Source organism: Culex pipiens, chromosome 2 (genome assembly GCF_016801865.2).
Source record: "Culex pipiens pallens isolate TS chromosome 2, TS_CPP_V2, whole genome shotgun sequence".
NCBI lineage: Eukaryota > Metazoa > Arthropoda > Insecta > Diptera > Culicidae > Culex > Culex pipiens.
Genome location: NC_068938.1, coordinates 47,514,355 through 47,537,552, shown reverse-complemented (window position 1 = coordinate 47,537,552; position 23,198 = coordinate 47,514,355). Strand labels below are relative to the sequence as shown.

The 23,198-nt window shown below is 37.0% G+C and overlaps 2 protein-coding genes and 1 non-coding gene across 3 annotated transcripts in view; 2 read left to right on the top strand and 1 right to left on the bottom strand.

Moving 5' to 3' along the window:
* Nucleotides 1-23,198, bottom strand: part of LOC120422499 (serine protease filzig) — a 112,072-nt gene that overhangs the window by 84,713 nt on the left and 4,161 nt on the right. The gene's annotated exons all lie outside the window — the stretch shown is intronic.
* LOC120422503 (uncharacterized) lies at nt 19,418-19,961 on the top strand. Its single transcript, XM_039585957.2, has 2 exons — nt 19,418-19,482; nt 19,548-19,961. The coding sequence occupies exons 1-2, from the start codon at nt 19,438-19,440 to the stop codon at nt 19,872-19,874; spliced, it is 372 nt and encodes a 123-aa protein (XP_039441891.1). The 5' UTR covers nt 19,418-19,437; the 3' UTR covers nt 19,875-19,961.
* Nucleotides 23,114-23,185, top strand: Trnae-uuc (transfer RNA glutamic acid (anticodon UUC)). The gene has a single exon. It is a non-coding gene; the product is annotated as a tRNA-Glu (tRNA).

Sequence of the window (23,198 nt, the reverse complement as noted above, 5' to 3'; positions counted from 1 at the left end):
CAACTTGAAAGTTCAAACAAACGATTGCTCAACATCACAACCAAAACACGCACTTTCAATATGACATCATTTTAACGGCCACATAACTGACTTTGGTTCCGGCGGCCGTCGATTGACTCATAGTTTTCACTTTCACGCGCCATAGCTCGGGGTGACCGCACCAAGATGCGTCAGATGCCAAAAACAACAACAAAAAATGGCAAACGATCCGCGGGCCATTTTCATCCCAAAATTGCCTGTATAATAAATTTTATAACAGATACCCCCCCGTTGGGCTGCTCTTTGCGGAAATAGATGTTTTCCACCGCGTGGACATGAATTCGTGAGGCACGACCAGCGTGTTTCTTGGAATTCGAATGTTGTAAAACAATCGATTAAATGTTACCGAATTGGCACGTGCGGACCCAGGAAAAGCCAATGATTTAGGTTAATTTTTATGTCACTTTATTATTGGGCATTGCCAAGATGTTATAACGTTAGCTCTTCATACATGGCAAGTCTTGGTAGAATTGTTTTTGAGAAAATGATGAAGTTTGAGGTAACATTGCTTTGATGATACAATAATGGATTATTCGAAATTTTCCAACGGAACATTGGAGAGTAGAAGCATATAAACAAAAGTATTGTTTTTTTTATTTTATTTTAATATATTTTTTCATAAAATTCGAGTTTAGAGACCCCAAATAAGGAAAATTTATGCACCCTCGATTTTTTGAGGCAATAAAAAATATTATTTAAATTTATTAAATTTATTTCTTATTAAAAAAACTTGAAAAATCAACTTTTGAAGATTCATTGAATTCAGTTGATTTTTGTTTTTTCAATCCAATTGAGCAAGTCTATGCTTTTAACAGATTTGAATTTTGAGACCACGCATCAATAATAGACACATAAAAAAATGTATTTAATGATTAGACGTTTTGATTTTTTTGACAATAGGTGTGTTTTAAGCATTTTGTTACACTCTTTGTTTAAAATAAAAAAAATAGAAAAAAATCTTGAAATTATTTATTTGGATATTTGAGACTGTAATGCTTGTTGAGAATTTAAATTTAAAAAATACTGTTTCGAAATACTTTTCTTGTTTTGGTTATGGTTTATATTTTAATTTAACACGTTTACTTTAAAATTTAAAGCAATTTGAAAATATTGTTTAGGCAAGTTTGTACCACGCCATAAGGCTCTGTGTTAACCCACCTAATGCCCACCTTTATTCAGTTTTTCTTGAATCTTGATTATACTTTGAATTAAAAATCTTAACTTTTGTTGTTTTATGCTCTATTTTGTTTATTTTATTTGTGTTTTAATTTGCATTTATCCTACTTAGTTTATATTTGTGTCTGATGGTATTATTCTACCATCTCCCTACTTATTGACTTTATAGTGTTTTCATGTTTCTACAGATTTTTTTTCAATGTATTGGTTGTCTTTTACATTTTCTGCTATTTATTGATACCAAAATTAATAACTGCGAAATTTTCAAAAAAAGTTGCCTAAAAATTGCTATAGCTTACAAACGGTGCACTTTATCCAAATTTCACTAAAGTACTTTTTGATTGCAAATTTGTTTTTACATTAAAAATGAAGTTGAAAAATTTGTGTGACCAATATTTCGATTTTTTGAAAAAACAGTATTGATTCAAAAATTTATAACTTGGTCAAAGATTATTTGCCCGTTCTGGAAATTTCTGAAAAGTTGGCAAAATAGTGTTTTTTTTTTTGCAAATCAAGTCACTAAGACAAAAAGTGAAATTAAAAATCACAAAAACAAATTTTTATCTTGTATAATTTTTTTCAGTGTAGTCTTTATCAATACCTACAACTTTGCCGAAGACACCAAATCGATCAAAAAAATCATTCAAAAGATACAGATTTTTGAATTTTCATACATCATTTTTGTATGTACAGCTACCAAATTTGTATGGAAAATTTATTTATTTTTATACAAAAAATAGCAACATATTATTTTTCAATTTTTTGATTTGTTTTAAAGAATCATACAAAGACAACTTCTGAGCTATAACCCAGCATGGGCAAAATATATTGGACAATGTTGCTTATGTTAGGAAAATCTTACAATCTTTAGTAAGGAATAATAATTTTGTTATTTTTAGAGAATCAATTGAAATACTTTTTTTATTTGGAGAGCATTTCTTCTAAGTAAATAAAGTCTATTTCAAACACCAGGTGTAATGCAAATTTAAAGTAGTTCAAAATGATATATTTTTGACTTTTGGAAAAACTGCAATAATCAATCAAATTAATTTACAAATTTTCGCTCACTTCTAGAAATCATTAAATTTCCCCATTCACTTTGCCGATAGGCCAAACCGCAAACCCACAAACACTGTCGATCTGTTTACGAGCTGGTTAAAGCTCTATCGTCTATGCAAAACTACAAGCCACCATGACCAAAGAAGGGGGCAACAATAGTGAATTGATACCGCGCCCATCAAAGCAATAACAACATCTCCTCTGAAAATAGTAAGTACCACCACCCCTTCCCCTCTTTAATCCACCTTCCTTCACTTCCCCCCAATTTCATTCATCGAAACTAGAGAAAAGTGAAGCTTGTGCTAAAGCAAATCAGGGGGGAAATCCGAAGTTTATAATGGTAAACTTGCGAGCAAGTATGGAGTTACCTTAAATTTCACATACCATACCAGTGCTGCAATTGAAATTCAACGAGGCAGAGAGAAAAAAAAGTTTTGGTTCGTCAAAATCTCCCACCGACGCCCATTTTTTTTTTGTATTTTACCAAAAACAGAAAAAAGAAGAAACAAAAAATATAGTTGAAACTTGGAGTATAACCTACTCGAGTTGGTGCGTATAAAATCTGTGTCAGACGTTACAGAGTGGTGCTTCCTCTTTGCTTGTGTTTTATTTTGGTTTCTGGTTATATATTTGGACAGGGTCTTAAAAGGCAGGTGATTTTTTCGTATTGAAATCCAGAGACAACATTGTTCAGCATTGATCGTGAATTTAGTTTTGTTTTTCTTCTTTAAAGTTTTAAGGGTTTTTTAATCTTCAAATAATAATATTTTACGAAAATACAAACGTACAAAGTATTTTTTTTTAATATTATCTAAATTGTAGATTCTGATTTTTTCAATGTAATCCTGGATTAAATAAAGTTGAGAAGTGAAAGTAAAAGCTCAATTTTTCATTCACCAGAAAAAAAAAATTCCAATTTCAATTTATGCAAGTGAAATATACTGCTTCAATCCAATACAATTCGCTTCAACTATCTCAACAACCTTGGCACTACTTTCCCACCATCATCAGTGACGGCAGCATCGAAAATCGTTCTGCCTCGATGGTTCTACGCTCTTGCGCACCCGCGCACACGCAAAGTGAAAGTTCCTTGCCAGCAAGAAGAAACATGGTCGATTCGGGAGCAACTTAGTTGCGGTTGGGTAACCGTAGTCAGTCGAGGAGTGGTTTTGTTTTTCTTCGTTACTGAGAAACATCAATTTATCTTGGTTATGTTTTGATGTCTTTTGTAGTGTTAACGTTTTTTTATTATTTTTTATCTTATTTCAAATGTTTATTCTAGTTTTAGAAGACTCGAATATCCGAAATTGAATTATCCGAAGGTTTGTATGGGACTTCGGATATTCGGAAAGAAAAAGAGAAGGAGAAAACGCATTTTTTCCTTTTTCTTGTTTTAAACATCACATTCGAGTTCTGCGACCTCATTTTAGTGAAATTAGAATAGTTGATTGCTATTAAAACATGAAATATATTTTTTTTTATTTTTCATCAACGCCATGTTGGCCGCCATTTCGGATTTAAAAATTCTAAATAACTTTAGCGTAGTTTAGGCGTTTTACTAAAGCTCGACAATCAAAAATAAGACAACGAAAAAAAATTGTCGTGATTCGATTATCCGAAGTGAAATTTTTCCGATGCCTTCGGATAATCGAGTCTGGACTGCATACAGTTTGCCAATTTTGTTGTTGTTGTAATTTTACTAGAACATTTTTTTAAAAATTACTTAAAAATGTTTTACTTTTAAAAGTTATCTGAAGAGTTTCAAACTTACAAATTGATTAAGATGGTCAGTTGATCTGTTGCAACTTTACATCAACTGATCAAGAGAGAAGGAATCGACCACTTACTCCACACACCTTCCTCGTATGCAGCTTGGGACCATAAATCATAAACGCCAAAAGCGAACCTTTTTCCGAAAATAAAGCTTCAGCAAAGAAGCGTAAAGGAAAATTCCAAACCGGCCGCTCTTTCATTACTATTTACACCTTTTTTGCTTCACAACCCACCATTGGGGAGGTGGTTTGTTTGGTGCGAAACGGGTGTGAATTTCGGTAACGGAATTTGGGCAGTTTCCGATTTTTATCACAAAAAAATATAAATTTTGTTTATTAATTCATACAAATTTTATTTTTTATTAAATTTTAAATTGAAAATCTGTCCCTGCAAAAAATAGGAATCGTTTTTCGACTGTTAAATACAAATATCACACTCTCTACAACCCAACCCCTCCTCTAGACGGGCTTCGGTTTAAAAATTCGACAAAAAACCATTTTTAACCAATTTTCAATCAACTTTATAAAGCATTGGAAGAAAGAATTTTGAAAAAAATTAAAAATTTATGGTTGGAAGTTTGACTTGTACTTTGCCAATGTTTTCAAAAATGTCATCCATTTAGGTGTCAACTTTGGCTGTGTTTTTTATTATATTTCCTTTTTTAAGTAAACAAAAGTATGCAGTAGTTTTTTGAGTGGCCCAGACTTTGCACCTACGCATTTGTTTTAACAATTTAAATGATAATGGTACCATTCTATAGCAGAAAATGTGAAAAAGCAAAAAAAAAAATATTAGTAGTAGCCGTAAAAAACATGATAAAATAGGAAGGCTAAATGTAATGATAGGAGATGGTAGAATAGGCCAAATACTACCAAAAACAAAATGTAAACTTAACGAAATAAAGTTAATTAAAATTAAACAAGAAAAACATAAAACAAGTGAAGTAAAGTTTTTCGTAGAACAAAAGTTGGTCAAATTGATCTCCTGGGCACGGAAAAAAAAAATATTTCGAAAAAAAAACTGGGCAGTAGAGGGTTAAAGCATTTTGTTAATTTCAACCTCAATTTTCATTGTAAAAACCACAACGATTCTTTTTCGTGGTTCGATCCAATCAAGTGAAATTCATGCAAGCAAGTCAGATAATCGAGTCTGCACTGTATCACTATTTCTTCATTGATTTTTTTTTATAATATTTTGACCATTTGAAAATTTAGTTGAACGGGATAAGAAGATTTTCCTGATGATCCAATTTGAGCATTTATTACCAAAGAATGTTAAGCGGGGCATGTCAAAACACTAAACCATATTCACGGAACTAAAATTTTATCAGTCTGTGCACTACCCTCTTCTTGGACATTTTTCGGCTATCAACTGTTCAGTTTTAGTTTATTTTACTCTTCAAAAGTTGGTTAAACTTGATGTTATGTGTTTGTCCCTTAGCTATTTTTTTTCTAAATTTTTACTTTCAATCTGTGAGTCTTTTCTTTTTTTATTAGGATGAAACTTTGTCAATGCATTCCCTATGTCAAAAGAAGTAATTTTGCATTATAAGTTTTTCCATAGAAGTCTCCATACAGTCAGGGGCTGGTCATACAAAATGGATTTGTAAAAGACTTTTTGGAAAAATAGGCACACGAAAAAAAAACAATTTTTTATGTAACTTTTTATCACTAAAAGTAAAATTCTCAAAATAGTGCGTGATGGTGCCAAATCTGGTTTAGGAGATATGCTTTTTTGAAAATTTGAAGTTTTGTAAATGTGTTTGAATTTTAACAGATATTGTGTATCTTCTTATCAAGCAAACCAATGATTGGCTTTTAGGATGCCTGCTACATGATTTTGGGACACTTTTGTTCTTCATCCAATAATAAAACACTGGAATAAAAAAAAAACTATTTCTGCTAAAAAATGTTCTAAAAATAAACGAAACCATATGGTATCTAATCCTAACATTTTAAATCTATTTTGCTTATTTATTTTTTGCCTTCCTCACTGAGGTATGGCTACAATCCTGCTCTAAAAATTAACTTTTTATTAAAAGCTCGAAGACCCACCTTCATGTATACATATCGACTCAGAATCGAAAACTGAACAAATGTCTGTGTGTGTATTTAGTATGTATGTGATCAAAATTCTGTTAAATTATAAATTTGCTGTACATTATGGATAGTTAGCTAATTTAAAAAAATCTGGCGAAAAATTTAATTTAAAAATTTATAACGTATTTGACAACCTGAAAATACCTTGAATGAATGAACTTAAAGGTCGTATGGTCAAACCATACTCGGTTTGTCGAATTTCCAACGCTGTGAGATCATCATCGATTCGGTGGACAAGGTCCGTCCAAACATTTTCTTTTCACGCCACCGCACTTTCGCAGGTCACATTGTTCGGTATCGCACTGTATCGAAAACTTTCCCACATCATGTATTTCTTCGCGTATATGCAATTGATTTTCGTGCCGTCAAAAAACGTTGAATAAATAACGCTCCGTTCAGGGAATCGCTTTCATTGCGCGACTTTAAGCAAGTCCGCGATGCGCGAAAAATTTGTGTGGTTTGTTTATTCACCAGCAAACCAACAAAGAATGCAAAACAAGCGAAAAACTTTCTATCTCGACTTGCACGACGACGCCGGTGACTTAAACGCATCGTTTCGCCGTACCTCGGAGCAAACAATAAGCGACGAACCCCGTTGACAGCTCATGCCTTCTTCGACTTTGCTTTTTTCCTCAGCGCCGTTTTTATTTACCAACAACATACACCACGTGCCGCATTGACGGTTCATTCACTTTCACATTTCACTGCTGTAGTCGTCGGAAGTTTCAAGCGGGCTTTTTTCGTAGTTTACTGCGAGTACCTACTTGGTCGGAAATTACTGGAATTTAAGTTTTGCAGCGCAATTGCGCCTTTTTCTCAAACCGCGCAATAGAGGGTCACTTTCGTTCAAGTTCTTGAGAGGTTTTACGCGAGCGCGCGCGCGCGAAAATCTCTTGAAGACTTCTTGTCAATGTCTTGAAAGTCCACCAGCAGCTGGTTGAGTGCCTGCAAGCCGTTGAAATGGTAATCTAACGGTTCAATTGATACTTTTACGAGCGGTGGAGGTTTTTCTACGGCCGTCTCCTGGAATGGCAGGCGGGCAGGCGGGTTTCAAGCTGGCCAAGCTGAAGCAAACCAACAGAAGCATACTTGTCATTCCGGAATGTGTACGGCTGGGTGTCATTGGAAGAGTATGTACTTTGCAGAGTACAACTGGCAAGACGCGCGATTCACTGTGGTCAGTGATATCTAGTGGATTGCATGACATCAGATTTCAATCTAATATGCTTAAAAATGCCAACTTACACGAAATTTCGTTTTAAGGGGTAGATTGAGACCCTGACTCCTACGACTCCTTTAATTTTTCTGCATTTTTACAACACACGGTTTTCAATGGTTTTTAGCTAATTTTTGTTAAAAATTTCTTTTTTTTTTGTTAAATGGTGTAATTTACTGTTACTCAACTAGGTATTAAAAATCGAGAGATATAAGACAACATTTTATGGGTAATTTTGTGTACTTTTTGATTCTACAATAAGTCCGTTGAAGTTTATGTTCCTCGACTTTAAAAATATTTGCCACGGCCTAACCCAGATAGGTAACTTTTGTCATTTACAACATTTTTTTCATGTTAAGATTACGTTTTTTTGTAACTTTGCAGGGTTACTTTTTAGATAAACCGATGTTGCACAAAGTTGTAGAGAAGACATAAAAAAAATCTGATGAAGAAACATAAGTGGTAATCAATTTATGTATTCTGGACGTGTTTTAAGAACGCTAAGTTTAGTAAAGTTATTATTTATCAATTTTTGAAGTTTTTACCCCCAAAATGGCCGTGATTTTGAAACAATTTTTTTAACATCTTTTGATCGTTTTTTCGAAATTTTGAGGACGCCAAAAGTTTTTTTGTCATCAAAATTTTATCTCTTCATGACTTTGAGCTGAAAATAATTAAAACGTTTATTAGTAAAACCACGGAAAATTAAAGCGGTCGTACCATCGTTCGTTATTTTCATTCAAATTAATTTGCATTGAAGATTAAACAAAATTTTAATATCCTCTGAAAATTAAAAAATAATGTTTTTGATATCAAATCAAAAAATATTTTTTAAGAAAATCTGAGACTAGTTTAAAATAGAACTTACTTGAATTATATTTTAATAGACTGTTTCTTTTTCCATGTGCCAATATATATTTTATTGAACTCACAAGTTTGGTGGTAAATATATTAAAAATAAAAGACTAAGTATTAGAGTGGCTCGAGATGCAGATCAGACAGAAAAAAATATACAATTTCGAAACTAAACCGAAATTTGGGATACAGTCCAGACTCGATTATCCGATAGCCTTGGCAAAATGTCACTTCGGATAATCGAATCACGAAAAACGAATTTATTTCGTTGTCTTATTTTTTATTGTTGAGCTTTAGTATGACCCCTAAACTATTCTAAAGTGATTTAAAATGTTTAAATCCAAGATGGCGACCAAAATGGCGGTGGTTGAATATTTTAAAATGCATTGTTTAATTTAATAGGTCAATCATTCCAAACTGACTAAAATGAAATTGTAAAACTCGAATTTGATGTAAAAAGATGTAAAAAGTAAGAAAATAAATAACACGAAAAAAAATTGTTCGTGATTCGATTATCCGAAGTCCCATACAAACCTTCGGATAATCGAACTTCGGATAATCGAAACTTCAGATAATCGAGGCTTCGGATAATCGAGTCTGGACTGTACATACACGAACAAAATATTTGAAGATGCTTATAGAACAACAGATATTTATTTATTATTAGAATGCAACTTTTAAGATGGGTAAAAAAATTAAGTTACATTTATTATTTTTTTGACATTAGATTTTTTTAAATTATGAAAGTGTTCCAGAAATTAATATTAACGGAATTTATTTCACGATGCACAGCAACCAGATTTTTTTTAGCAGAAATTGGTTTTCTAAACATTTGTCTTTTGAATAGATTTAGACCTTTCGATTTATTTAATCATTCAATAGTATTCACTTTATTAATTATACTTTCCAGTAATGGTCGGACAAAATCATGTTATTTTTAATTTTTTTTGTGTAAAATACTGTATCTATGCCTTCAATGCTTACAACATTTGTCAGTTGTCAAGACGCCTCCACCTGCCTCCAGGATATCAAAGCTCAAGCAGCAAAATAGCTCGTTACCTACCACAAGAAAATCACGAGGGCTATCAAAACAAGCCACGAAGCATCGGGGTGTCCATCATTCTACAATCACCGTGAATTGAGTTTGTAAACCAAGAAACAAACTGGCAATTTTGTTTTCCAGCGTCCGCTCCGTCCAGCCCCATTTATCTATTTACAGCACGAGAGACCCACGACCGGCTTTGATCGATTGATTTTCCACTGCCGGCCCCCACAAACCAGGTGACGCGGAGAAGAAGAAGAAGCAGTCGAAGCAGAACTGGTAGTTTGAAAAACCTGGTGGAAATGTAGGTGAGAGTTAATTGATTGGGCGACAGAAGCGCTCACCCGCATTTTGCCCCCCGCTACGAAGAGATCTAGTTAAACTCGTTTTCCCTGCTCGGTTTACGAGGCAGATGATGGGGTTGGAATGGAGGCAATTGCACGCAATCAGAAGGAGGTTATCGTTTCCGGTCCGGTGGTCCAGAAGACCTGACCGGCGCCGTGGCAGCAGGGTGGCACGGGAGTAATTCATCAACACCAGTGCGGAGGGGCTTGATGAGGTGTCTTCAGGAAATTGCAACGATCCAGCAATGTGTGGCCCAGAAACGGAGGCAGGTTTTCTGTGGGGAGTACCCTGATTAATACAGCGATGAGCATTGGTCACCGCCGTAGGTTGAGATTGACACCAGGGATTGGGGTCTCGTCAAGTTGTTGTTAATTATTATCTTTATCGTTATCAGTTTGTTTAGGAAAGGAAAGGAAATCATCGTTGTAACTATAAATAAGCGCAAGTGCGGGGAATTACCTATTACAAGTTAGCATATGGGTCATCCTCAGCAAACTCACACGAACAACCGGAAATGTTGCTCCGACCCTCGAATCCAAGGTCCATTTTCCGATATCTCATGACGAAGGGGCGGTACGACCCCTTTCATTATACAAACAAAACCCTTCAACGACTCCCAGATTTTTTGTGGTCTCTATTGCAAGTTTCTGCTCCAACCTAGGAGTCCAAATGTTTGAATGGGGAGATCACCTCTTTCTAATCCATGGAACCTTCCACTCCAGGATTCGAACTGACGACCTTTGGATTGCGAGTCCAACCGCCGCCAGCGATTCCACCAGAGCAGGCTTGGTTTGGTGTGTTGTTTGTACTTATACCAGGGGAAGACGACTCCTACATCTGGAATTACTTAGCGGCCAAACAACAACCAAGGCCGAGACCGACGTTTTACTTCCCCATACGATGGAAGAGATGAGAATCGAACCCACGATCATCCGCTTGCAAACCCGAGCATGGGTAAATAACAAGAGAAATGTGTAATAACACCTTTCTCTGGTATCAATACCAAATTTTGGTATCCCTGGCAAGAGTAAAATATGGTATCATACCAATTTAAGGTATTGTTCTGATATTGCAAAATTGCTGATTTTGCCAATGGTCGGACACCACATTTTGTTATTCTTTTGGTATTACAGTATTTTATAAAAATTCCTCTGAAACTATGGGAAAATTTTGACCAATTTTGACAAAATAATTAATTTTACGCTTAAATGATGTCTCAAAGCAAATGCTTTCATTGAAAACCGAAAATTTCAAACTTGATTTTAAACATTTTTGATATACCCCCTAAAGAAATGACTTGAAATTGTGGAAAATTGTTTAAGTCCGGTTACCATATTATTATTTGGTTTTAAAGTGTTTTTTTTCAAATTCCTCTTAAACAATTGGAAATTTTTTACCAATTTTGACAATATAGTTAATTTTGTGCTAAAATGACTTGAAACCCAAAAATGTTAAAGCTGATTTTCAAATTCAAACCACCTAAGATTATTTTTAAATCGTTAAAATTTCTCTAAGTCGGGATAACCAAATACTTTGAAAAATGAGTCAATCGACAGATTATCGAATTTTGATGAATTTCAATCCAGTTTCATTTTAATAACACTCATTTTTTAATCTTGTTATTTTTCAGAAGCTTCAAGAACTTCAAGCACAAGCCGTTCATCAATGACAAATGTATTCGATGTGGTGAAGAATATCACTAAAAACAACATGGAATCATCAGGTGAGTAGATTTGGCTGTTGCATATGGATCATTTCCGTTTTTTCACTAACTGCAACTGCTGCACTAAAAAATGGCATGAAAATACCAAATTTTGGTATTACTTGTGCAAATACCAGCGACCAAAATGTGCCCTTGGTTGCCCAGTAATAGATGGTAAAATACCATGAAATCATACCAAAATCATGTATGTGGAAGAAGACCACAGGAATACCAAAATCTGATTTTCCAAGGGCGCGGGAATACCTAATAATAAAACCATGGCAATACCATGTTTTGGTATTCAAGCAATGTTCAAAAATCCTTGGTATTGAAATGGTTTTATTTTGTGGTATTATTTTACCCTTGGAATAACATGGTTTGGTATTGTTGTGCCCTTCCACATACAAGACTTTGGTATGATTTCATGGTATTTTACCATCTATTACTGGGCAACCAAGGGTACATTTTGGTCCCTGTTATTTGCCCAAGTAATACCAAAATTTATAATTCCCGTGTTATTTACCCCTGCTCGGGAAGTGGATAGCATTAAAAAATGACGTGTTTTTTAATAATCTGCAGACGTTTGGCGTTCAAAATTTGGTGCCAACAGGACTTTCATGTAAAACTAGACAACCGATAGCAAAATAAAAAAAAATCGTGATTTATGGATGGTCCCCTAGCAAGATCTTTTTTACACTTTGCTAACCCGAACAGACGGTAATAACTAAATTCATGCCATTTCAATAACAAATACTATTAAAATAACAGAAAGTGTTATGAAATATTCTTGCAAAATCCATTTTAGCATAAGAGTTTGATAACAGTTTATATTATGATAACAAAATTTGTTATTGGTCTGATATTGGTTAAAAGCCAAAACAATTTTGGAATAACATTTTTTGTTATGGAAGCATACCTCCAACTGTTATTGGGATGATCGGATTAGTTGTTAAAATAACAAAAAATAATAACAAAGATTTGTTCGAAGAATAATTTAAAATGTTATTAGTCTGTTATTACAATAACAATCCAATAACAAAAAAATCATAGCGGTGAATAACAAAACTTTGGCCTTGGCCTAGTATTTTCAAATATCAAAAAATGTTATTCGCAAGTTATTTCCGTCTGCTCGGGAAGAACAACAGTTGTTTCAATCTTCCACCTAAGTGGCAGTCCAGCTTCACAGATCGCTTTACATAACCTCACTTTCGAATCCTAACCTGCCTGCGCCACCGCGTGGAACCTTTTTGTTGTTATTGTTTGGTGCTGCTCTCCGTCGCATTATGAAAGGTTTGCGACGGCGGCATCTCTCAAGAGAAGTTCGAAGAAACAGAGCAACATTTTTTGGTTTGATTTGGTTTGTTTCTCCGGGAACTCTCAACAAAAACCACCACCAGTCTGGCACAGCTTCACTAGTCAAGGGGCAAAAATAAAGAGAGTGAGAGAGAGCAAGCAAATAAAAACATTGTAATCTTGCACCGCGGTGAAAGAAGCCAACTTTCTAACGAAACTGCCATTGACTTTGTTCGTTGAATTTGCTTAGCCGCTCAAGTTTAAGCGCATCGCTCAAATCGTCACCGTTGTTCTGTCTTGCTGCAAGTAGGTGCATTATGACGTTGTGAAAACAAAGCTTAAATTTGGTCCATGTAATAAATCTGTTTGAAATTTGCAGGCTCAACTCAATTCAGCCAAAACTGACGGCCAACAAGATAGCACACCAACGAAGAATTATACCGATGTAGGGGCACTCTCTGCCGAACTAATTGCACCAAAATGTCCGAAAAAAACCTCAGCCATCCACGTAACGTAATTGTAACGTGGTGTGCGATATGAAGACAACGGGCTGGCCCCAACCTCAACCGCAACATCCATCCACGATATAATTGACACTTGAACCGAAAGACTCTTGTGCAAACATTCCGCGGCGCACACAAAAACCGGAAGTGCTCCGTGTGTGATCGCGAAATTGAGAGTAATTTCTGACTGGTGGCGATCTTATCGAGGAGCAGCTCACTTATACACACACACACTTCTCGCTGGCGGTACGCACATTTGCCTAATTGGAACGCTTTCTAATTTTGGGTGCACACAAGACCGCTCTGACGGTGGGGAACGCGGGGTACAAGTAGTGGCGAAATTGGGCTTGGGCTTCGGACTTTTTTGATGGAACATTACACAGCAAATAAAGTAGTAATCCAACTGCGTGTAAAAGGCCTGGGTGTAAAATAAATTTTGCATTATTTTATGAAATTCTGTGTAATATTACACCCTGAAATGTGTAGCCCATCAGTATGGGAAACCTACTTGACCGAAATGTGAAGCTCACATATACGTTTATCCTTTCCATTTTTCATCGGTCTGATGGCCGAGCGGGCTAAGGCGCCAGTCCTTACTGTAGGTGCTGGGTTTGAGTCCCGTAGGTTGCAACTTTTTTGTTGTGTTTACAAAAAATGTACATGCAGCGTGTAATATTAAGTGTTTATTTTGACGGAGGTGATGTGCATGCTTTTGCATGCGATTTTACCATCGGATTTTTTGCTGTGTACGTTTAAACAAGTTTGAGGCACACGTGTTTGAAAAACTGGAAATTAATTGATGTTTTGATTTGTGTTTAATCTGCAAGATAAATAGTGATTATTTACCTTTGAATTTGAAACAATTTAAACATATTTCTGAAATTTATCGTTAAGGAAGATTCAAATATCTGTTATGTCAATAACCCTTAAACTGACAATAGTCATTTAATTTAGGATTTAAGCACCCACTGTAGACGCCCAAGAATGAAAAGATCTCTGATTTATCTGAGAGAATAAAGTTCCCGCACGCACACCAACGGTGTGGTCATTAGATATGATTTTTTGTCGGTGTAAGGGCATTATCCTCTCGCAAATATCATTTTTCTCGCAAACAAATCGGAAGTCCCTATTTCGCTCTAGAAAGTATATTGTGAGCGTGGAATGCTCAATATCGAAGATACATAGTGGATAATATTCAACTTTTTAGAAGTTCTTTTTTTTCTATCAATAACAGATTTTTTTTATGGAATTTGAACAAATAAATTTCTTAATAAGTTATTAAATAAGCAATATTTTCAAAAAAGATCAAATTAAAAACATTAGGAGTTTTCATTTAACTAGTTACTTGTTTCCCATAAAATAAGAATTCGTTTATCGAACCTTTCGATTCAGTTTTCAAATAAAAAGTATTCCCACACAGCAAGAGGAGCGGCCGTGGCTGACTGGTTACGGTGTTCGCTTTATAAGCGAATGGTTCTGGGTTCGATGCCCATCTGCTCCCAACGAGAAAGTTAAGAACACATTAATTTGAAATGATGAATGTGAACGAAAAATCAAAGTCGCTCGAGACGGGGTTCGATCCTCCGTCCTATGGATTGGTAAGCAAAAATGCTAACCACTAGGCCATGACGACTTTGTGAGCTTGGACTGGAATTAGGAATACTGTTACAGAGAGCGAGTTGTGGCGCTATAACCACGGCAAATAGTGTCCAGGGCATTCGTGGAAATACAATGTCCCATCCCAGAGGGTCCCGGAGTACCAAAACTTCTTAGCATGGTGCTCCCAACTAATACAACCAAATATCGGAGCGTATGGTGGTGTGTCCCCACGCTTCTTCCTCCCCTGTCGATTCAGAATTGTGTTGTTGTTCGAACACTCAGTGCTCAAACTCAACCCAATTACGAGTCATCTCTGCGATACGGCTTTACGCAGTAGGCCTGGCCGCTTTAACGCTTGTGATGTTTCAATGCATTCTAATGCAATGGCGCACTACAGATGTTAATAAATGACAAGAAGAGTGCTAGGCGTCATCTAACCTAAGGCACTCTCCAGGATCCCTTCGAAAGATTGGCTGCGCTAGAGTCTGATTAGATTAGATTAGATTAGAAAAGTATTCCCACACAGCAAATTTTGGATTGCCTTTTCAGTAAAATACATAACAGAATGCGATTCAGTAATTATCACTTCTGCTGAAATTCGGCAATAAACAAAAACATTGCTAAAAAATCAGTAACTGCATATCTGTCTAACTGAAATGTCACTAATGACTTATTGCTTGGATGCTGTCTAGAAAAAAACCCCTATCAAATGCGCTGCGTTTTTTTTTTTAATTTTGTATTGTGATCTTAAGAGACAAAGGTAAGACAAATGTGAATAACAAATATCTCGATGCTACCCACCTGTTTTTTGGGTTTGGTATAAATAACAGAACTGGAAACATTTTTAATGGCAAGCAAGATCAAATTTTCATAACTGAATTACCAGCAACGATGTGAATCTTCAGCAAATGATCTGTCAAACTGACACAAGAAATTTACTAAATTTTCAGCAAAATAATTTGAAAATTCTTTTGCTGAAAATTCAGTTGTTTTGACAACCATTTTACTGAAATTTCAGTAAACTATCTATCAAAGTGAAAAATGTCAGGTAACTGAGAATTCAGTAAAATCTAAATATCAGTTGATGAAAATTCAGTAAAACTGCAATTCTAGTGGCAGAAATCACAGTTCTCTCTTAAGAAAAAAATTGCAGAAAAAATCGAAAACTGCTCCAGTTAAAGTATTTCAATGGACTAATCTGCAATTTTTTTTTAGCTTTCATGCTGAAGTGTCAAATAGTTCAAATCAAAAATACTATAATAATTAACAGTTCATTAAAATTCATTTTGGAACAGATGCTAAAAGATTATCAACGTACATGTTTGTTCCAATTTGTGAACATTTTAAGCATTGATTTCATGTTTCTTTTATTAACCAGTCAACTTGCAAAAAAAATGTATACATTAAATTTGAAAAAAAACAAACATTTTTTTAATACTTGGTTAAAAAATCTTACATTAAATATCAATATATTGCTCTAAGCAAGGGCCCTGATTGCTCAATTCATTCGCGAGTACAAATCAAAAGCGACGCAAAATTGCCCTGAACTTTTCTGAACGTTTGTCACTTCCACACCAATCGCCACTGAATACACAATGGTTACTCTTTTGCTCTCCCTCTCACTCGAATTGGCTAGTACAGCGAATGGCTATTTCGCTCAAAGCTGACTCAAAAAAGTCTGCGATCGGCTTTGTTTGAATCATTTTTAAAATTGCTTAAAAACAATATTATCAAAGGTAGGGGAACCATACCCTTTTTCAGCCTATTTCTATTATCGGCCTATCAGAACTTTGTTCGTGAATTACAACTTTGATAAAGTGTTGTTGACTGTAATAGTAATAAATAGTTCAAATAAAGGTGAGCAAGCAACTCTCCATTGTGGATACATCTGAAATGTTGTTTTAATAGCGGCAAAAGTGATGAGAATTGGTCGATCGTCTTTGAGTGATTAAAATGGGTATATTTCCCCTATTTTGCAATTTTCTGAGCGCCGCGCTTTTATTTCGTTAGATTCTCTCCTCTCTGAGCATATTTGTTTGTGACTGTGGCCGACGGACGGAGTAGGCAAAGCAATCCACGAAATGTTTGTTTCGCTGTGTGAAGTATTTGGGCAAGTCGCTCACGAATGGTTGCGCGCTTCGGTAGGCAAAGATTCGTTCGGCGATGAGTGAGTGATTTCTGATCTTTGAATAGAAAATCAGGACCCTTGCCTAAATGTGTGTTTTCATGAGAATACTTGTTTAATTAAATAATTCAGAATTCAAGATTTAGAAACTTAAAACGCCATTATAACCAAGCAGAATGTAGCATTTTTGCAAAGTTTTTAAATTTCGCAATGGTTTAACCATAATGATACTATTTTAAATATATCAAATGTAATTCATGTTTCGCAAATATGAAGACAATTTCAAATTACCATATTTAAAAATTCTGACCATTTTGGGCAAACTCAACGGATATCTAGAATCAACAAAAACTAGGAGCACTAACCTTCTTGATCTTGATCACAAAAATACGTAAGATTGCAGAAAAAAGGAGAGAATTTTATGATTCCAAATCAACAACTTCTATAATTAAACCATCCAAGAAGGTCAAAGCTGGGCCACTTCTGTGGGTGAACACGATATCTTCTTCCAGCCTCAGTCCAGCCAACTGACCCAATCTATTCAGCCAGACTCCGAGACTGAAACTAATGAATACTGACCAGATTTCATCAATCATCAGTGCTCTTCAGCTCAACTGACCAACAGTCACTCGTGACCGCAACGCGCATGGTCTGTCCTAACCTGTTTCCTAACCTGATATCTTGATCTGGGTTACAGCGCGGACGGAGATTCATTCATGCACTTGATCAACTCACGCGTCCCTTGGGTAAACGAGTTTGATATGCGCTGGCATCCGTCGTCACTCCTGGCACACGAGACACTCCGGACGAGCTCTTTCTCCAGAAGAATGTGATAAACTGTTAGAATTCCAGCTGGACTAGCGCGATGCAACTTGTTGTGTGTGGAACATGTGCGATGATAACAGGGAACTTTTTTTTTGTGCACTCTCAAAATTTGAAATTCTCTAAACTTTCATCGCTTCAGACATTGCTCAACACGAAACCCTCGCGCGCCTCATCTACGTGATTTATTGTGACTTTTCCTAGACATAAACACGTCAAACGCCCATTCAAAGTCCATCATGGACCATCATCAACCCGTGTCGGCCCGCTTGACGTGCCCCAGCTCAGTGGGTCGTCCCATCTCGAAAACGGGTAACCTTTCCACGAGTCGAGAAATGTCGGAAGTATCGTCGCAGCGGAACTTCATGTCAAAACAGCACAAACATTGGTTGGCATTTTGGACATGCTTGATTGGCGCTGACCTGGGGCCGCCGCGGTTTGTTTGACGCCGACAAAACGGAAAGAAACTACAGCAATGGGTCACAAGAGTTCAAAAGCTACGTGACATTGCATTGGCCACACGGTATCTATCACTCGAAACTTGTTGTCTTCTGAACAGCATTGGACTTCTAGTCAAAAGAGTTTTACTGAGCACCCCCATGAGAGAAATTCTAGAGTTTATTTGAAAAGGTCCTATTTTTATACATAGAAAACTCATAGCTTATAGGACCTTTAAAAAACTCTAGAGCTCTTTCTTTTCTCTTGCTCGAGATATTGGTAAACGAGATGGTCACTAAATGAACTTCAAACAGCCCGGTTTCGACTCTACCCTGCAGGAATTCCGTGAGAATGTTTTGGCGCGCCAAGCTTCTGACCGTCACTTCTTCATGAATTCCCTTTTAGAGTGTTACACACAAACTCACGCAACCACTTTTGCGCGCTCGAGTAGCTTCAAAATGTGGGTCTCTGTGTCGAATTTTGATGTGTTTTCTTCTCCTCGTTGTGCGTGTGTGTACAGTTTTGTTTACTTTCCATTTTTATTGTTGTTTTTTTCTTCTGTTTGGAGTTTTGCGGTTGCGATTGGTTGAGTTTGTGTCTGACGGTCCTGTTTGTGCAGCACGTACTCACACACAACCAGCGAACCGAACGGGAATGGAAAGTGTGAAAATGGCACGTAAAGTTTAGTGGATCATCCCATCCCGGCTCAAGTCTCATACCTGTTTGAAATTTGTAACCAGTTTTGGGTTTGAGAATGGTAACAGATAGCTAACCCAAAACAGAATGAGGTTTATTTGAAGGGTTGAAAGACTGCATGCAAAGTAGGTTGAATTTGGAGAGCAAAATTGTTTTTTTTTTGTTGCACAAATCTGCTCTAAATAACATAATATTTGCAAATACGCTTTGACTCAATTAAGATTGTATTTTTTTCCTATAGATTACTCTTGCCAACGACCAATTATAAAAAATCCCCTTTCTTGAAGTCAACTTCTAATTTTTCATAATAATCATACTCTTGTATCAACAGCTGATCGATTGTAGATAGGAAGTACAGATGTTTGTGGAGATCATTTTAGACATTTTAAATTATTTCAATGGGTTCATTGTTCCTTTTTTTGCACGTTAACAATGGTTTACCTGTATAATGTTACTTGATACTTGAAGTATTCGATCGATAACTGCAGTAAAAACTCAAATTTAGCTGAATCATCGTTTGAGTTCTGCAAGTCACATTAACCCAAAAATTAACCAATTGATAAAATTTCTGTCTCATTGAAATAAAAAGACCAATTTTTTTCGATTATGGCATCAGTTTCAAGTGACAAGCCGAGCAGAAACACCCATCACCATCATGAAGATCATCGTAACTCTAGCATTGTGCCTCAGCTTTGTGGCGGTAAGATTAATTTAATATTTTCAAAATTTCCCCAACTGTACTCTTAACAAATCCACCTCCAACAGATCATCCTGGCATCGCCAGCCCCACAATCGATGACCGCCGCCGATGTCAGTGTTTTGCAAAGTGCTGAAGTTACGCTGGAAGCGGCCGATACGGCACTGACTGCAGCGGCCAACGCGAACGTTTCTGGCTTGTCCCAAGCGCTCAAGACTAGCCTCGATGCCGCCGTTAAAAATCTGAACACACAAATCAGCAAGATGAGCCCGTTGCTGTTCCAGATTGCCCTCATCGGGAATTCCGCCACCAGCACTACGAGTTTGAAAACTATTACTGCGTCTATTAATGGAAGTATCACTACCATTCAGTCGGTTTTGGCTAAGGTTGGATAAGGTGGTGAATATCAAGAGTATCGGAAGTTACTCCAGTGTATTTTTTATAATGATAAATAAACCATAACAATTTGACAGACACCAAAATACTGAAATCATGTTATCAATTAAAAATGGCCTATTGTATTTCGGAATATTTGAGGTTGAATCTTTGGGTGTAGTACAAAAATACTAACGGTAATTATGTCTTAAGGCCCTTTGTCAATAAAAGAGACACAAAGGGGAACAATTTCTGATCAATTTTTCATATTTTTTAAGCAAAATATTGAAAACTGAAGTATCAACTGTGGCCCTGTCTTTTTGTCAAGAAAGGCTGAGAATCAAAAAATTTAAAATTAATTTGCGTATCAACTTTAAATCTTTGGTGGTTATTTAAAGCTTAATTAGCTTTTTTTCTGTGAAAAAAATCAGATTTTAATCTCGAGTTTAGAACCCAATTATTTTTGTTTTTGGAAAATTTTATCGAAACACACATCTTTATTAGATTAATTTAGGTTGTTACACATATATTTTAAAGCATATTTCAGTAACTTCTGTTTTCTATTTTTGAGTAAACGACTTTAAATTAAGATTTTCGTCTGTTTGCATCAAGTGTCTAGAATCAGAGAGTGCTGTCTATTCAAATGAAAATTTTATAAGATTTTCTCAATTGAAAGTTTCCTATTTTAAAATAGGAAAGGAAAGATGATTAAGAATCTCAATCGTTTTTGTGGGTTCTTCAAAAGATAAACATAAATCGATTACAATTACAATTGCTTTTAAATCCTACTGTAAACAACACGGTTTACTGTTCATCAGAGGATAAATCCCGAAATTACCGAGACTTTACTCATGGGTTCATCTTCAAAAAAAGTTCATCTATCAAAAAAAAAAGTACCGGTATCGAGACTCGAACCCAAGACCTTCGGCATATTGAACCGTGCCTTTGCCGTATGAGCTACCATGGTTTGGTGACCAAGTGGCGGTCATTTGTCCATATAAACCACTCAATAGGATGAACTGTTCCAATGAACGAATGAACACGCGAGAGGACTATACTCTCGCAAAATAGCACTTTCCTCACGTTTCTTTTCGTGAGGACTATCCCCTCGTTCTTTAACTTTGGGTGTACAATTTCCCTGTCAAGTTACGCTTCTTAAATTTCAAACATGCTATCAATTTATCAATTTTTCTCTCGTCAAATGCGCTGAATCCAAAAATAGAACTTTGTGCTGAAAAGTTGAACTTTTCAATCCAAAATTAGAACTTTGTTTCAACGCAGTTAAAAAAAAAAAAAAGTGATAATATTACATCAAAGAATGGTGACAAATAAGTGTAATTTTACCTAAGTGCCGGTAGCTTCTATTGTTGATACTTCTTTTTGAACACTTAATTGAGATTTATAGATTTAGATATGGTGTTCGAGTTGCTTTGAAGAATTTGAACGGTTCGCGTCGCGGTAAACAAGCCGGATTTTCGTTGCCGTTTCCGTCTCTGTTTCCCCCCCGATTGTGTGTGTATTTCGACCCGGGTGATTTCGGGATGTTTGACAGTTGCTTTGGAGAATTTGAACGGTTCGCGTCGCGGTAAACAAGCCGGATTTTCGTTGCCGTTTCCGTCTCTGTTTCCCCCCCGATTGTGTGTGTATTTCGACCCGGGTGATTTCGGGATGTTTGACAGTTGCTTTGAAGAATTTGAACGGTTCGCGTCGCGGTAAACAAGCCGGATTTTCGTTGCCGTTTCCGTCTCTGTTTCCCCCCCGATTGTGTGTGTATTTCGACCCGGGTGATTTCGGGATGTTTGACAGTTGCTTTGAAGAATTTGAACGGTTCGCGTCGCGGTCAACAAGCCGGATTTTCGTTGCCGTTTCCGTCTCTGTTTCCCCCCCGATTGTGTGTGTATTTCGACCCGGGTGATTTCGGGATGTTTGACAGTTGCTTTGAAGAATTTGAACGGTTCGCGTCGCGGTAAACAAGCCGGATTTTCGTTGCCGTTTCCGTCTCTGTTTCCCCCCCGATTGTGTGTGTATTTCGACCCGGGTGATTTCGGGATGTTTGACAGTTGCTTTGGAGAATTTGAACGGTTCGCGTCGCGGTAAACAAGCCGGATTTTCGTTGCCGTTTCCGTCTTTGTTTCCCCCCCGATTGTGTGTGTATTTCGACCCGGGTGATTTCGGGATGTTTGACGGTTGCTTTGGAGAATTTGAACGGTTCGCGTCGCGGTAAACAAGCCGGATTTTCGTTGCCGTTTCCGTCTCTGTTTCCCCCCCGATTGTGTGTGTATTTCGACCCGGGTGATTTCGGGATGTTTGACAGTTGCTTTGGAGAATTTGAACGGTTCGCGTCGCGGTAAACAAGCCGGATTTTCGTTGCCGTTTCCGTCTCTGTTTCCCCCCCGATTGTGTGTGTATTTCGACCCGGGTGATTTCGGGATGTTTGACAGTTGCTTTGAAGAATTTGAACGGTTCGCGTCGCGGTAAACAAGCCGGATTTTCGTTGCCGTTTCCGTCTCTGTTTCCCCCCCGATTGTGTGTGTATTTCGACCCGGGTGATTTCGGGATGTTTGACAGTTGCTTTGAAGAATTTGAACGGTTCGCGTCGCGGTAAACAAGCCGGATTTTCGTTGCCGTTTCCGTCTTTGTTTCCCCCCGATTGTGTGTGTATTTCGACCCGGGTGATTTCGGGATGTTTGACAGTTGCTTTGAAGAATTTGAACGGTTCGCGTCGCGGTAAACAAGCCGGATTTTCGTTGCCGTTTCCGTCTCTGTTTCCCCCCCGATTGTGTGTGTATTTCGATTGTTTCCCCCCCCCCGATTGTGTGTGTATTTCGACCCGGGTGATTTCGGGATGTTTGACAGTTGCTTTGGAGAATTTGAACGGTTCGCGTCGCGGTAAACAAGCCGGATTTTCGTTGCCGTTTCCGTCTCTGTTTCCCCCCCGATTGTGTGTGTATTTCGACCCGGATGATTTCGGGATGTTTGACAGTTGCTTTGGAGAATTTGAACGGTTCGCGTCGCGGTCAGCAAGCCGGATTTTCGTTGCCGTTTCCGTCTTTTTTCCCCCCGATTGTGTGTTTTTCGGTCCGAGCGGTTTCGCGTTTTCGCATTTTATTTGGTGTTGAGACAGGCGGGAAGGTGCTACTTGTTTTCAACTTCTGATTCTTGCCAAGCGACAGCACGGGCACCTGCACAAAGAAACACAAACAAAGACGAATGACGTTGAACAGGGGGCTGCTTCGGACGCGCTCCGTCGCAACATGGTTCCCATATGGTCTAGTGGCTAGGATATCTGGCTTTCACCCAGAAGGCCCGGGTTCGATTCCCGGTATGGGAACCATGTTGCGACG

What these genes read in the sequence shown, in the direction of transcription:
- LOC120422503 (XM_039585957.2), top strand. Translation starts at nt 19,438, where the DNA reads ATGAAGATCATCGTAACTCTAGCATTGTGCCTCAGCTTTGTGGCG. An exon ending in TGTGCCTCAGCTTTGTGGCG is followed by an intron (nt 19,483 to 19,547) that starts GTAAGATTAATT and finishes CACCTCCAACAG; the next exon opens with ATCATCCTGGCATCGCCAGC.